Below are 15,841 nucleotides of genomic sequence, written 5' to 3'. Positions count from 1 at the left end.
AACTCCTTCTGGGGGTCACTAGACCATCTAGAAGATGAATTCTGAAAGAGATCACTTTGCATTAGTGGAAGTGCATAAATTGTGGTCATTGAAGATGCACGCATCTCAATGGTAGAACTTTTCCGTGTGTATGTTATTTAGTGAGCTTGCTTATGTAAACATTCCTATGCATAGCTCTAGCATTTCCACATCCATCCTTGAGTCTACTGACTCATTTTCTCCACGTATTACTTTTTTGAGTTCCAGCTACTTTTCCCATACATTATTGCAGACTTGGCTTCCGAAGCAATGCAAAAACTCAGATAAAGCAGTGGAAATGAAAACTAAGTATTCCAACAGCTACTTTGTTTTCTGTATGCCTAACTTGTGCCTCATCCTGCTTAATTTCACTTTTATTTTCTTAAGAAAATTCATCATGGTAGATTAAAGTCAAGCAAGTAATTATCTAATGCAGAGAAGCTCCACACCCATCATAAAGTCATTCTATTTAACCTCTAGTCAAAATGTCATTATTTTGAAGTCATTTTAAGATTTTGGAAGACTAGAAAATACACCTTTCTGCTTTTAGAAAACACTTCTCAATTCCTTTACCTTTTTATTCCTCTATATCTTCACCTATAGCCACTTCAAGATTTTTAGATCTAAATACATTTTTGCTTTTTCTGAAAGCTGCCTGGGGACTGTATAAATAACGATGGTATAGACTGGATATATGGACACATGCTAAAGAACAGGATACTGTATTTCAGTTATTAACTGAACTGTCTTGCTTCTCTAACATTCCCACTGGTAGGGTTGCTGCATCTGAGAATGGCCTAACACTTCACCCTCTGGCTGATACTAGTGGCAATGCTACTGACAAGTGGAAGACTTGTGTCTAATGATCACAGTAAGAGAAGACTTCAGGTGTAGTATATAATTCTGACATTAAAAAAACATGTCCATAACCTCTGAAATACTGAGTATTAACTTCATTAAGCAGAGAACATATCGTATGCATAATGTAAAGGTCTTTGTGCTCTACAGAAATATGCCTATCTTGTGAATAAGAGTTTGGAAGAATATTCTTGTTTAAATAATAGGGACATATATATGTACAGAGAGAGAGATATGTACTAATATATATACATGCAAGATTATGAATGTAGGTATATTATTAAAATGGTGACAGTGAGCTTTACAGAACCACACACTCTTCTCAACACGATAGAAAGTGAGGTCATAATCTGAGTTACAATATAAAGAAATACTTATTTAATGAAAAAAGCAGTAACGTAGTCTGGATCTGGTTTCAGCTCTGAGCTGAAAGCCTCAGTAGAACAAGATGACTTTTCAGGTTACTCCATACTATATAGCTCTCTATTAAACTACTTTCCCTGGGGAAAAAAAAAAAATAAAATGAAAAATAAAATTAGTCTTGGAATTTCACAACTTTGAGCTTTTGAGGGAAACAAAACCAATATTTGTCTATTTGATTGCTTTTCAGTAATGTTTTTTTTTCTTCCTTCGAATATGTTTAGGTTGTCATGAGAATCATAACTTAGTCTTTTACTCAAAGGGAAAGAAATGAAAAAAAAACCTGAAACCCCAAAATTCAGTTTTTGTACAAAAGTATCATTTGTACAATTAATACAGGTCAAATAACTTGTTGTTGCAGGCCATTTTCATAAGATTTTAAATAGGGTTTTTTAAAACCAAAATAAACTTCCTTCATAAAAGCAATCTTTCTTCAGAGAAGCAATTCATGTATTACTCTTCAGTAAAAGCCTGTAAAGCAAGCTGTTAATTCTAAACTATTTACTAAAAACAATTCTAAATCCCCAAACCTGCAAACATACATACACATGCTATGCTCAATTTTACATCAGGGGGTACCCCCACTCTAGTCACTGGGATTAGCTGTGTGAGCAAATTCAACTGCACACAGAACTGGTATATTTAATTGGTAATTATATATTTCTAAAAAACAAATCAAGCATCTGTTCTTACAAGAAAAAATATATTTTAAATACATTATACACCTAGCATTCATACTGCAGAATGTGTTAGCAAGAATACAACGAAAGCTATCTTATTAACAAAAAATGGTAACAAGTACAATACAAAATCTAGATGGGAAAAGTCTCTCCTTGCATCTTACACAGTGCATGCCAAGCCTGTAAAAATTACTCCCTCATTTCCCATTACACACAAAGAACACACCTGTATATAAAGCTCCCTAATTTTTATGTTCCCCAGAAGGATGGCTCTCAACATCATACTATCAGAGGGTCTTTGATGGTAGTTAACAACTGCTCATTCTAAAAAAAAAAAAGGTGCAAACACTACAAATGGAATTAATATTGCAACTAGCTTAAAATTAGTATGTTACTATTAGCATTATTCCTTACAACTAATGAGACGCATGGAGACATGGGGAAAGTAACACAACAACAGAAATTTTCTTTGTACCAAATGTCAACCATTTAATAGCAATTAATGTGTAAGCACCATGAAGAAATGATCACAAATTAGACAAAATGATTCTCAGTAGTGGATATCCTGATAAACAGTTGATAGAAAGTTTGAGTAGTCTTGAAAAAATGACCTATGAGGGAGGCCAATGAAGGTAGAAGGAAATGGGAGTTAACTTAAAGGGCACCTAGGCATCAGAGGAAATCTACATTTTAGTGGAATGGCAACACAAAACAAATTAGGAATAACACAGTGAATCAGAGTAAGGCCATCTTGCTACAGATCACAGCTTTAGACCATTCAAGAGACAGGACAGCCCTTGGAAGAATAAACAATGTGTTGAGCCCATTAAACTAGGCAAGATAATGGAGAAGCCATAAAGGATTCTTCATCTTTCATATAATTTAAAACAATTTTAAAACAAATTTCTGTTTCACTACAAATTAATTTATAAGTCAGTCAACAATAACTTAATGCTTTGCTCTAAAAAAATAAACTTTACATTTCCAGCATTAATCTTGCCAGGAACTCATGTTGACCCAAGTTAGGCAGAGTTCATTATCAACGCAGAACGAACAGACAGACCCGTGTCAAGCAGTGCTACGCACACAAACTCTCTTACATGAACCTGCACACCACATGTATTCGGAAATTTCAGGAGCTGAGGCACAATTCCTGCCAAAGCACAAACAGCAGTTTGAGAGTCGGGTGCCAATGACAGAAGCCCAGACCAGTGTTACTTTGGTAAGGTTTAGGCAACACAAGAATGTCTTATTATTCACTATGACCCACCATAGATCATCATAAATTGACTGCTTTCATCATTTTTGTGGATAGGACTTCTCGGAGACCACTATAGCACGAAAGAAGAACATGCAGTGGTGACTCTGACTCTTTATAGGCACCAAGTACTTGCAGGCATTTTCCGGATATTTTTATTTGCCTGTGTTATTCAGCAGCAGGGAAGAGCAGTGATCCTTCAATTGCAGGTAATAGTACATGACATCAATCACCAAAATTCCTTTGTTAATAAACCTTTTTAGTCCTAAGAGATGCTTCCTTGTTCAATTGATTATGATTTGTCAAAGTATAATAGGTAGAAAGAAAAATCCCCTACAAGAGCTGCAGTGAGAAGGCTGATGCAACTACAATTTCTTCTTTCCTTAAGATTATTAATCTTAAAAAAAGTCACAGAAAACTCCTTACTGTGCCTCTAGGGGACATATTATAAGCTTTCAAAGTTTGTATGAATTTCCAGGTATTTTAATGGATCAAAAGTTGCTAACATTTATTTATTCAGTAGCAGACATCACAGTGGTGAGTGTTAGCTCCCAAAGCCAATTGAATATAGTCTTCATTATCAGTTGCTCAGTTATAAAAAAGATTAACTTCTGGATCAGACCTTGAAACACAGAACTGCCTCCAACAAAACACAAGGCAGCAATACATGCACGTTATGCTTATTGCTATGCTTTTACCTTTCAGGTCTATGGAAGGGTGGAGTAAATTCTTTCTCCACAGAATTTATTCTTTGGTTATTCAGTTTGCTCCCTTACAGCCTTTTCCATAAGAGAAGCCTTGTGAAAATACTTATTATTGGTAATATTCCTATATAGGTCTTGACAAAGACAATTCATGTGCTTAATATTTCATACAGGTTTTCCAATTTTAGCTTGATGTCATCTCTTCAACTGCCCTTCTTTGCAAGTTTGATACAGAATAGCAGTATACCCATGTGGTGTGTGTCTATTGCATTTTATGCACCTTAATCGACTAATATTCAGATCCCTCTCCTTTCCCTAGATGGCAATGTTTTCATTTGAATGAAAGTAAAATCAATACTTTTCTCACTATTTCTCTAGGTTTTGAACAACAAACTGAGATTTGAGTTACTTCATCAGAAACATAAAAGACAGCACATTGACTTCCTACTTCCAGCTAATATATCATTTCATGATTAGAAGTTAATCTAAAAGTACAGTGAAAAGTAAAACATTGTGCATTCAGTACCTGAAGTTGAATTTTTGCATCTTTGCTGACACTTTTTGTTCTCCATCGTCTCGTGACCCGCTTGTCTTTCTTTGAAATATCTACACAGTTAGCCTACATTACACAAATAGTTAAAGCAACAAAGTACTATTAAGTTAATACAAGCAACATAGACAATATAGCAAGTTAGTAAAGAATTGTAGCATTAGACATTTACAAATTAGAAAGTAAGGAGAAGAATGCTCCTACCGGGGCCCAAAACTGCAGCAGTGATCAGTCGTAGCTATCCTGACACTTTTGTAAACATATCATATAGTTGGTTCATTTAGCAAAACGACTGGTACACTTTTTTCACAGGTGCACAATATTTAGGACCCGATCTTGAAATCCTCATGGATTTCTTCCGTGGTACTACTCAGACATTTTTGCACTCAAAAGGATTCAGTGAAAAAGGAGGAAAGTATTTATGATTTAGGATGTGCTGTTGCTTTCTGTCAAGAGGAAAACTCACCCTGAACTGGGAAACAGTCCAAAACTTGGGACCTTTGTACTATGCCCTCTTTTCTAGAGCATGCAACTTCGTCTTTGAGGGTCTTTGGGTCTCCAATCCTTAAAAAACTTAAAATGTTATCTTACTCAGCATAACAAAAACTCCTTAAGTACAATTGCAATTTATACATGTATTCTACTGCAACAGTTCTCAGTTTTGTTTTGCAATAATTGTTTGATTTGTCCTATTTAACTAAAATAATAAATACATCTTAACTATTTTTTATACTTGAAACAGTATTACACATGCTTAAAATAAACATATAAGATAAAAATTTCACCCAAGATTCACAATGATTTCAGAAAAACATTCTGAGTTAACAGACATCTCTATATTTCCCTTAACACAAGAACAAATGTTTCAGTGTAATGATATATGTTCAAGCATATTTACCTGCATGTCTGTGAAATTTGGTGCTGACTGAGTTCTCTGTAGTATTTCTAAATTTTGAAGAAGTTTACTGAGTTCCACAAGGTTAGACTGACAATGAGCAAGATCTAACAGACATAAAATAAAAATATATTAAGTGCTTCAGTTCAGATATATTTTTTTTGCCATTGTTAGCACGTTATTGCATTATAGAAGTTAAAAGTCCAAATCCCTTGTAGCAAGGCATCTAAGTAAAACTTTTATTTTTAGAGATGTTGAACACTTATTATTTCTACAAGAGTCAGCAACAAGTCTGGATCTCAAAAGTTGATCATATTTGAACAATGACATCCATTAAAAATAACACAGATTAATTAAGATAAATTTTAAAAGTGACATCTCAAAATATGCAAAGTTCCCACCACAAGCATCTAATTACCTGAAGAGCTACTTCACATGCATGTAAAGATGTAACTTAAGCACTTGACGGACTTGACTCTTCCTTATTATGTATCAACAAGAAGTTTTAGTGAAAGAACGAGGCATGAAAAGGTAAAGTCTAACCTTCTGCACATCTGTCCATTTCTTCAGAGTCCTGCAACCAGGCTGCTACTTTACTCTGACCAGTAGTGCAGGTGACAGGAAGGCTGTTACTGCAAGGTATAGGAGACTGCCAGGGGTAGTTATTTTGTTGCACCTAAAGCATAATAAAATGCTTAAATTTACTGCTGCTATGCTCCTTTGTCAGTGTAATCACCACACTATTCCAGAACAGAAATCAAAATAAGCATTGTGTTTTCAGTGACATCCGTGATTTGGTTTACAGTTCCCCAAGACGCAGATTTTTCTGAATAGGAGAACCAAACCAAGAACCTCACAAGTGAACTGTGTTTGCTAACCACTGGTTAGAAAAGCTGTTGCTTAAGAAGAAGAACATTATCAATCAGCAAAGAGACAGGTCTCTATCTGATGACAAAGGCAAGTGCAAACTGTACAGATGGTGAATTCTTTGCAAGATCTCTACAGCAGCCCATTAATGAAGGCTGCAGTAAGGCTGAATTAGATGGTATTTCAGCAGCACACACTGACAGCTTTTTGCTGGCCCTAGGTCCCCACAGTGGAAGCTCCTGTTCTAACAGCATTATAAGAAGAGCCCACTGAAACTCCGCACGAGCAAGCCACGAGTTTTCAACAACAGAACACTACACACCTTTCCATCTGACACATTAGCAGCTGGTGAAGACTCTGTAGTAGATGCTGAAGGGAATATATGAAAGCTGGCATCTCGTGGAGACCTCACAATCTCGTTCTGACGGTACAACCGGTGGTGGCGTAATTTTGAAACCCATGCATCAAATGAATCCTGTGACTTCACCTGGAAAAAAATTTACTGTCAACAAAGCATGCAAAATACTACTTTTCTGCACAATCTTTTAAAATTTCATTTATTTATATTCTACTAGGGATGAAAAAATAATACATTTTTGAACTTTTTACCTTCAGGTGATAGATGTGTTCTTCTGTGTCAAGATCTATTCTACGAGCCTTTTTTTTTATAGACATGACTGATAAACCAACATCAATGCTCCCATGGACTTTTCCTTTCTGTATCTAAAAATCAAAAAAAATTAGGGTAAGAATTTGAAGGTATCATGCACTTCACTGTATTTAACTGAAGAATATCTGGTGATGAAATGGTTTCCCATTCGATAAACATTTTAACACAAAGCCTTACTAAAAAAAAAGCTGAACTCAGACTAAACACTTACTATATTTACAGTCAGAGAAAAGTATCTCAGAAGAAATGCTCAACGCAAAGCCAGCTTCAAAGTTTAAGTGTGTTGGTTCACAAGAGTACACAGGTACAGGTAAGTAAGAAACAGAATATTAGACAGTACTTGGCACCCTGCTGCAACTGCTTGATAGTTATTGGTATCAGATCTAACTAATTTAATGTTAACCTTTACATTGTTATCAATTCTCTCTCCTATCCACTCTGTCCTATCCTATTGTGCCTCAGAATAATCAGCTTCGACTGACATAAAAATTGGGCAAGAAATATACACAGGTTAATCTCTCAAGCACCTTCATTAAAGAAACTACTTTAAGTGATATAGCTTTTCTTTCCATAGAAGTAAAAAAAAGTAGAAGTCTTGAGGCATAACTCAACCAGAATTTTACATGCTTTGCATATCTCTCTCTCTATATATATATTATCTATCTTTGAATCCATCAACAACTTTCATGTGTGTACTGTCATAAATACACCTAGAGTATGAGATCCTGGCAGGTTGAATTCCAATACAAGTCTTAAAATGCTCTTCAACTTTACTTACATCTATTGGTGACTTTGAATACTTCAACATTCCATTATCCAGGACAAAAAACCTCTGAAAGAAAAAGAAAGAAAGAAAGAAAGAAACAACATTCTTTCTTAATGAGCAGATGCAATTTAAACTATGTACAACAATTCATCTGGAAAAGGATTACCCTGTAGCAATTTAGAAATTGCTTGGGGGTTGGAAGGAGAGTATAAATACAGTATTGAATAATTCTCTTGGTTGTTTTTTGACAATTATCTTCTAAGCAAGAAAAACTAGATTCTCTTTTTTCAACATTATATTCTAGGTTGATCTTAGCAAACTTCAATAATGAAGGGTATTTTTTTTCCAATTTTCCAGTCAATTCAATAAACTCTATAAGAAAGACATTGTAGGACAAGAGAACTATGTCTGTTTCTTCATTTTCTTCCTGTTTTTCTTCTCACAAAAGGTGGTCACATTTCAAATTAACAACCTACCTTCCCCTATCCAGAAACTGAAAAGTTTTTCCTAGTGTAAGATCTACATCTGAAAAGGCAGACCATCCAAAACTTTGTGCATTATGGCAGACATCCATACAGTGAAGTAAAAATGAGATTATAATTCATGTTGATGATACCTTTTCTAGCGGTAATCTAGGTAATGCAGGAATTAGTACTATTGCAAATATTACAGCATTCCCAGCAACAGACTCAGGTCACGGGAGGGCCCATTTTTTTGGGTGTTAGTCAATGATACAGTGTGAGCTCCTATATCTTCACTGACATGGTTACCAGGACTAATGGTACCTAACCTAATGATGCCTATCTGTGCTACAGCTACATCTTTATTTTGCTGAGTGGTTCTTAGTTTCAGCAGAGAGCAGAATCCCCTATTCACACAAAAAAAGTTGCCTTAGCTTGTCCGTACCAGATCATTCAAGCTCCATTACAGTCAAGTTAATGTAGACTTTGGCACACAGCATAAAGACACAGGCTAGCAGGACACCTAGACTTGAAATGAGATTTGCTAACTTGTGTCTATCATCACTAGCTTTCAAAACATGCAAAGTAAGCGCAACTAATTCCTATTTTTAAAGTATAAGCTAAAGCACTAATCTATGTTAAAAAGCCAGAATCCAGCAAAATACTATCCTTGTTTCTCAAAGCTGTTTGACATGGAAGGGAAGGAAAATGGTTTCATGACATAAACCTGTTAAATTAACACTATGAGCAGGGTCCGAGTTAGATGGCAGAAAATCTCCACTGAAGATGGTTCTAGAAATTATGTCTGTTACACAACAGATGGGACCAAAATCTCATGCAGGGCAAGAAAACAGCACTTTCCTGGAGACATAACCCATTGAATAAGATGTCAAAACAACAGGAACTTTTTTGGTTCTTTTCTTTTTACCTAGGTATGGTCATTAATGAACTTCACAAGAATATGATATTAATTTCATATTGTTCTGTCTCTCTAAGCTGCACACACAGAAGAAAATGATCTTTGATCATCATTTCATTCCAAGCACACTGCACTTCAGAAAGTGATGTTTGCCAAGTTGCACACATTATAGCTGGTATGCTACTAAAGCACATGCAAAACTGTCAGAATATGACATGCAATGTTCAAGAGACAAAGGATGCTATCTATTACTTTGTTATGCTATCTATGGCTTTACTATCAGAACACTAACAGAGCACATGCTACAATTACTGTCTCTGAAATTCCTTCACTGGATTCTTAGCACACAGTATTGTTATGGAAACTCCAGGATATTCGGGCAGCAGTTGAAAAACAAATAAAATTACTAGGAAACCCACAGTTTCAAAAGCTAAGTTCAGTTCCTAAGGTGAAATGTAAGGCGAAGTAGAGGGGGATGCTAAAATGTGAAGCTCTTAATCACACTAAAAATTATTTACACAAGTAACTGCTCTAAAGTCATCCAGATCATCAGTAGTGATCTTCTTTATAGAACTGTGAAAGCTGGACTGCTCTTGCTCTCCTATAAATTAGTTCCTTACCAAAACAGACACTTAGTCAAGAAACAACATATTAACATAATGTGTTTTAAAGGAGTGGGAGCAGTGGTTTATTCTATAAATTCTTATGTAATTCAAATTAATTGTTTGGATTTTTTTTTGAGAGTGGAAGGGTCGTTGGGGATGGAGGAATGGTCTGCTTTGTCATGTTTTGGGGTTTTTCTATAGGCTATCCTTTTCTGTTCTTTCAGTGTTTCAGCTTGAAACACAGTTTGAAATCCTTTAATATCTCCAGACTAAATTCAGGTGGTGCATATGTATTTGGTTGCTGAAACTACAAACTCTAGTTAAGAAAAACAAAGGCAAAACATCTAATGTAGGTAAGCATGTACAACATGCAGAAAAAACCTGTAATTTATACTAGTATGGACTGCATTTGGACTCAGATGTAAGTCCAACAGTGTTCAGCAAAAAAAAAAAAAAAAAAATTAATTCTTCCCAGAAAAACACCATGTATACCAAATGATTTCACTATCTTTTGATGTAAAATGTACTCTGTCCCAGAAAATTATCCTGCTTCAAGTAGCCTCAGGTGAAAAAAGATAGTTGAGCATTAATACCACATATCTTGTTGCCTAAAAAGGGGGAGAAATGCAATTATTATGGTATGAAATACAGACAAAAAAGTTTATGAACACCAGGTTTAAGGCTAACAAAAGGTGGAATCATGCATGAAGATATGTGTCCAAATTAATTCAATAGAACCAGAAGACTCAGGGGTGAGTTTTGGGGTGTTTTGGTTTTTTTAAATAGACACATTTTATGGCAAAAATCCATATTCCCACTGCATGCCCACAATGAAGATTCCAATCAAGAAGACAAACAAAATTCAGGGACAAAGCTGAACAAATATGCTCAGTCAGTAGACCTGAAGGGGAATGCTCTCCTGTATGAACATCTTGGGTCCATGGAAAACCCCTCAACTCTCCTCTGCTGTGTTCTTCAATGTAGATATTGTGTACTTCAGTGTACTTCAACACAATCTTAGAGTACACAGCTACACTTTTTTATAATATATGGCAAAGGACAAACCTCTTAAAACACAAGGCATTTGTTGTGTTATTTACAAATTCCGTCTGGATTTTGAATACAACAGCAGGCAGCAGGCACTGTGACTTAAAAGCCATGAGCTGTGTCTGCAAACTTACTCTATACATAGGTGAAAGAAAAAGTCACTCACCAAAATCCTAGGTATTTATTTGACATCCTAATTTCCTCTAGACAAAAAAGTCCCAACTCATAAAATTAGGTAATAACCTTCTGACTGGTTTATGAGACATTTACCTTGTGCCAACCTTTTAATGGCCATTTTCTCTTTTTCAGCATGAAACCTTCATGTTTGTCTGGCTTCTGGACATTGGTCTGGCCTATTTTCAGACCCTCTATGATTTCCCAGCTGTCAGGTTCCTGGTGAAAAATATGAAGACACTTTGATTAACACATGGTGAAAAACTGCACTTTCAAGTAGCACAAATTCTCAATGCAAGACAGAGTAGGAAAGCTAGGCTTTTAAAATTTAAGTACGAAACTACACAGTCACTATATTATGTCCAGCTGTATCTCATTTAAAACTACTAAACATGAACATTTTTGGAAGTCTAACTCTTACCAGATAAGGCATATATTAACAGTGGTCTTCGTGGTATTTCTTGATCATAAAAAATTTTAAATTTTCTGATCTTTAAAGTAAAAGCTGCATTGATTCTGCATACCCTATTTTTTTCCTCCAAATCAGAAAAGCTAACAGAAGAAGTTGCTTTATTGTTGATTTTGAATGTAGCTAGCCATCATCTTCAAAGGCATTTTATGACAGAGTTTCATAGGCTAATTGTGCCTTCAGAAATCTGCAAAAGGATTTTTTTTATTTTCCTGCATTCATTTTCACTGTATTACAAGAAATTTATAGGAAAGTTAACTAATTTTCTCTCTAGAGAAAAACATAGGAACAGTATGATTTCAGATACAACCAGCTGTATGCCTTTCAGGGAGCCAATTAAAGCATATTTCTTGTACGTACCGTTTCTTATGCTTGGTGACTGGTGCAACTGAAGCCAGACTTACAGCGCAACACAGTGAACCGTAAAGAACAACATTTTTAAAGAGAAAAAATATGAGCCATGTCTTTATTTCTACCCTCTTGCTTCAACAGAATTCTGCACCAGTTTAAAAATCTCTTATTGCCTGCTCACTCAGACTCTATTTTACTAATTATACACTACAAACTTCTTAACTTGCATTTTCTCAGCTTATCTGTCACAACTTCCAGCAAAGTTATAAAAAGTTATCAAGAAAGGAAAGAGGTCATATAGCATCAAACATTTAAAGAGAAAAACAAATGTCTCTCCATTTCCCACAAAACTGTTCAAAGCCGAGTGCTGTCAGTCTTCCATAAAACCTCCAAGTTAATTACACAGCTCTGATAACACTGACATTACTATTAGGAAAATTAAAAGGTAACAGCAAATTTCAAATCTACAATTTTCAGTAAAGTCTTAGTATTCTGAGAAGGGTGAAAAGCTCTATGACAATACGCACTGCAGTAAATTGTAACAGAAATCCTTATTCAGTTTAGTTTTCCCTGCATAACTATAAACTTTAATTATCTCATTGTCTGCAAATGCCATACTCAAAACCCACTTTTTTTACTTCCCTATATTTGCTTGGATATTCTATTTCCATTCTATAGAGAGAAGCACATATACATTACTTTTTCCACAGAAAGAAGTACTTGGCACTTGAGGGGAACAAATTTCTAAGTCCCCTGGGGTGAGCAGAGAGTCTTCTCTGGGACTCTGCCAACTGATTCTTCACCATATTGATTTCTCTTTTAGATGATCAGATGCAGGCATAAGTCTTTTATCTACTAGATAACATCAGTATTGATTAGTTCTCAGCTAGAGACCACACAATCTCATATAGCTATTCATTTAAACAAAAGGCCTGCTACAGAAGGATAAAATGAACAATTACTTAGTGCAGTGTGGATACTTGTCTTCTGCCGCATCAGTGCTACAAGCTGTTCTTAAAACCATTCTAACAATCCTAACTGTGCCTTATCCCACAGGTTCAGTGTGATGAGATATGCCCAATATATGGGACATCATGAAAGAGCGGCCAGAAATGGGGAAAAAACAGAGTGAAAGCAATATGTTGAAGAGTCCTCATCCAATGGCAATCAGTACTTTAGGACTTCAGTGATACCTTACATATTACATGAGAAACAGCCCTGTGCAAAGCAGCAGGACTGGGGGAACACAATCACAACTTTCCGTCCCTGGGCCTGCATATGCCCCACATATGGGGATTAAGGGAGCCACCACCAACAGCTTTATGAACCTAGTCTTTTTGACTGCAGAATATTTGTTTTCCAAATAAAAAAGAATAAACCATTTCATTTTCCCTGGACAAATATAGTATTTCATTTTGAAGTTGTTTTACCAGTTCTGTTTCAGAACTGACAGACATTTAATTTCAGATTTTTCTTTTCCACCAAATATTCCACAAATATCACAGCATCCTTTTCAGTAATAATCTTGCTTCTGCATATGAAGTATATTAAAATGAAGCCGCCTTTATGTGAAATTAGACTTGTTTGGAATCACTTATTCCAAAACTGAGGAATTTTCCCAGGAAGAAGTTGACTTCAAAACATCACACAGAAGGCTCCATCTTTCAGGAACCGGTGGTGTCATTCCGGCAGTTCTCTTTCTCTCTGCCTCAGGAAAGATGGTCTCAACAAGAGATTTGAAATTTCAAACTACCCACAATGAATGTCATTAGGACATATTTTTAAAACTAATATAATCATTGATTAGCAGCAATTTTAGACTTGGAAGTGATTTGCTCTACCATAGTAAGAGGACAGGACTGGAAAATTTCTCACAGTCATAGAATCATGAAATATCCTGAGTCAGGAGGAACCCACAAAGATCATCGAAGTTCCTTCTAGCCCCATACTCTGAGATTGTAAAATTTGTTCCTGGGGGCCATCCACAGGCAAAAAAAAAAAAATCCTTGATTTTGTTAATATAATAACTGCTAAAGATTAGTCTCCTCTGACACCTCAGTTATGGAACAAAAGGCTCCAGGGCAGACTCACAATATACTCAATAGTAGAATCATACAAAACAGTATCCCAAAGCTGTTAGTCAAGCTGCTTTGTAACTCCAGAGGGAAGCTCATCACCCAGATTACATCCAGTGCTTTTGCTTACCTTGGATAGAGAGAGATGATCGCTTTCAAGGAACTGCTTGCTTAAAGAAGGGTCTGTGCTTCCCGAAGACGCCTTCCGCTCCAAAATATGAACACTCTAAAAAAAACCCCAAAAATTAAAGGTAACACCATGGCACAAAACATACAAAATGCTACCCATCCATGACTTAAATGTGCAAACAGTTCGTCTTCTGAGGCAATATACTTCTCTCTCTTTTTTTATTATTGGTTTTTAAACTAATTGCTCTCTCTAATCTAGAAATTATGGTTAACTAAAAAAAAGCCAGGAAAGACAAGTAATGCCATTCTTACCTACACAAATGTGAAGTGCTCCTGTTATGTTTTCTGCTAATATACAAGACACTGAGTACAAATATTGTGCAGTCAGCACTGCTCTACATTCACTTCTGAAGCAAATCACTGCACGTAAGATATTCCTGCCTCTAACATATTCATTATCAACCCTTAGCATTTTGTTATTGGCTTCTCAACTGAAGTAACTAATTACATGAATGCTTTTAACATATTACAGGTGTTAACAAGGTCAGTTACTGCGTCTCAGTTGATGGGCTTGCTAGCGCACATTTATGGAACACTGTGATCTCAAACAATTGCAGCTGTTTTTACATCAGACAATACTATTACATTTTATATCTTCAAAGCATCACAATAAAATATTTTATTCATATTTTGTTCAATTTTATTTATATTTTATTCAATTTTATTCATAATAAAAATTAAATACATAATGTCAAAACCAGTCCTGAAAAAACTACTATTCTTAAAAGACATCTAAAAATGTCTTCCCATTTTCCAGAAATGTTTCACTATTATTTTATAAAAGAAAAATAATTTTTGATACAGGAGAAAATAACCGCATTCTTAATGCCTGGATCTGCATTTCATTCTCTGTTGAAATTTTGCTACATCTCAAACTATTATTTGGTAAGGATTCTACTGCAACATGTCAACAGTATCTCTTTGGTATAAAATAAAACTACTTCATTTCCAGGACATGTAGCACAAACGACAAACACAATTGCCATATACCCTCTGAGAAGGGTTTTTTTTCAACTGAAAATGCCAATTAAGTTTGGTTCACAATTAAGCTTCTTTACATTGCCTGAAGAAGAGGTTACATAGGTACCAGTGACAGCTGAAACAATCAGCGAATATAAAAACACATACAAACTGTAGTGTAAATATTTTTGTTTATACCAACAACTAAGTACATAAGGACCATAACCAAACTAAATGAAAATAAACACAGCTATTCATTTAAATGCATATATAACACAGACCCCATCTTGCTGCAGAGCAACACACAGACCTTCATTGTTTTCTTTCAAGTTGTGACTGTGAATGAGAATAGGAAAATGTGGAGACTGTATCTGTTGTCAGTGGAGATTAAGCATCACTGCCACTATACAACAGTAACCAGCATTTATTTTCAGTTACTTTCAATTAAATTTTTCAGCAAAGAATGCGGAAAAGCAGCAATATTATGTTACTCCAGGGCCAATCAGCAAAAAGCTTTTTACTCAGCCCAATGTATTTTACTAGTCAGGAGAGGAAAAACTTTTTTTTTTATGTAGAACATGTTACATGTTACATGTAAAATAATTTAATACCCTTATTTGAGCTGAGAACCACAAAGTTCCTAATGATAAACAATGATAAGATTTCTCACTGAATAGAGGAAACGTACACAGTATCACATTTTAACAATATACAAGAAAACCTAAACCTGCTCCTCCAAGGAAGATTAAAATGTCTCTTGATTACCATAATCAGGACGATTCACAACTTTCTTGCCAGTTTTGTCTGGCAGGCAGGATTCCATCCATCTTGAGATGGAGCAATGCCCAACACAGATGTTCTGAAGGTCTCATATGCAGCAGCTGGTGCAGTTTGTTGTTACATAA

The 15,841-nt window shown here is 35.5% G+C and overlaps 1 protein-coding gene across 5 annotated transcripts in view; it reads right to left on the bottom strand.

The window, feature by feature from the left end:
* Positions 1-15,841, bottom strand: part of OSBPL6 (oxysterol binding protein like 6) — a 99,241-nt gene that overhangs the window by 28,673 nt on the left and 54,727 nt on the right. For 4 of the 5 annotated variants that reach the window (XM_027731423.2, XM_039388023.1, XM_039388024.1 and 1 more), the window contains 8 exons: positions 13,918-14,013; positions 10,989-11,111; positions 7,699-7,752; positions 6,860-6,973; positions 6,573-6,737; positions 5,927-6,059; positions 5,387-5,490; positions 4,465-4,557 (listed from right to left, as the gene is read on the bottom strand). In XM_027731423.2, the coding sequence (XP_027587224.1) occupies positions 4,465-4,557; positions 5,387-5,490; positions 5,927-6,059; positions 6,573-6,737; positions 6,860-6,973; positions 7,699-7,752; positions 10,989-11,111; positions 13,918-14,013 (882 nt within the window). The remainder of the gene's footprint in view (positions 1-4,464; positions 4,558-5,386; positions 5,491-5,926; positions 6,060-6,572; positions 6,738-6,859; positions 6,974-7,698; positions 7,753-10,988; positions 11,112-13,917; positions 14,014-15,841) is intronic. The other variant, XM_039388025.1, reaches the window with a different exon arrangement.

This window comes from Pipra filicauda, unplaced genomic scaffold (assembly GCF_003945595.2).
Source record: "Pipra filicauda isolate LSUMZ 115617 unplaced genomic scaffold, ASM394559v2 scaffold5_size6683894_pilon, whole genome shotgun sequence".
Taxonomy (NCBI): domain Eukaryota; kingdom Metazoa; phylum Chordata; class Aves; order Passeriformes; family Pipridae; genus Pipra; species Pipra filicauda.
The sequence above is the reverse complement of the archived record's forward strand: the minus strand, read 5'-3'. Positions and strand labels throughout refer to the sequence as shown.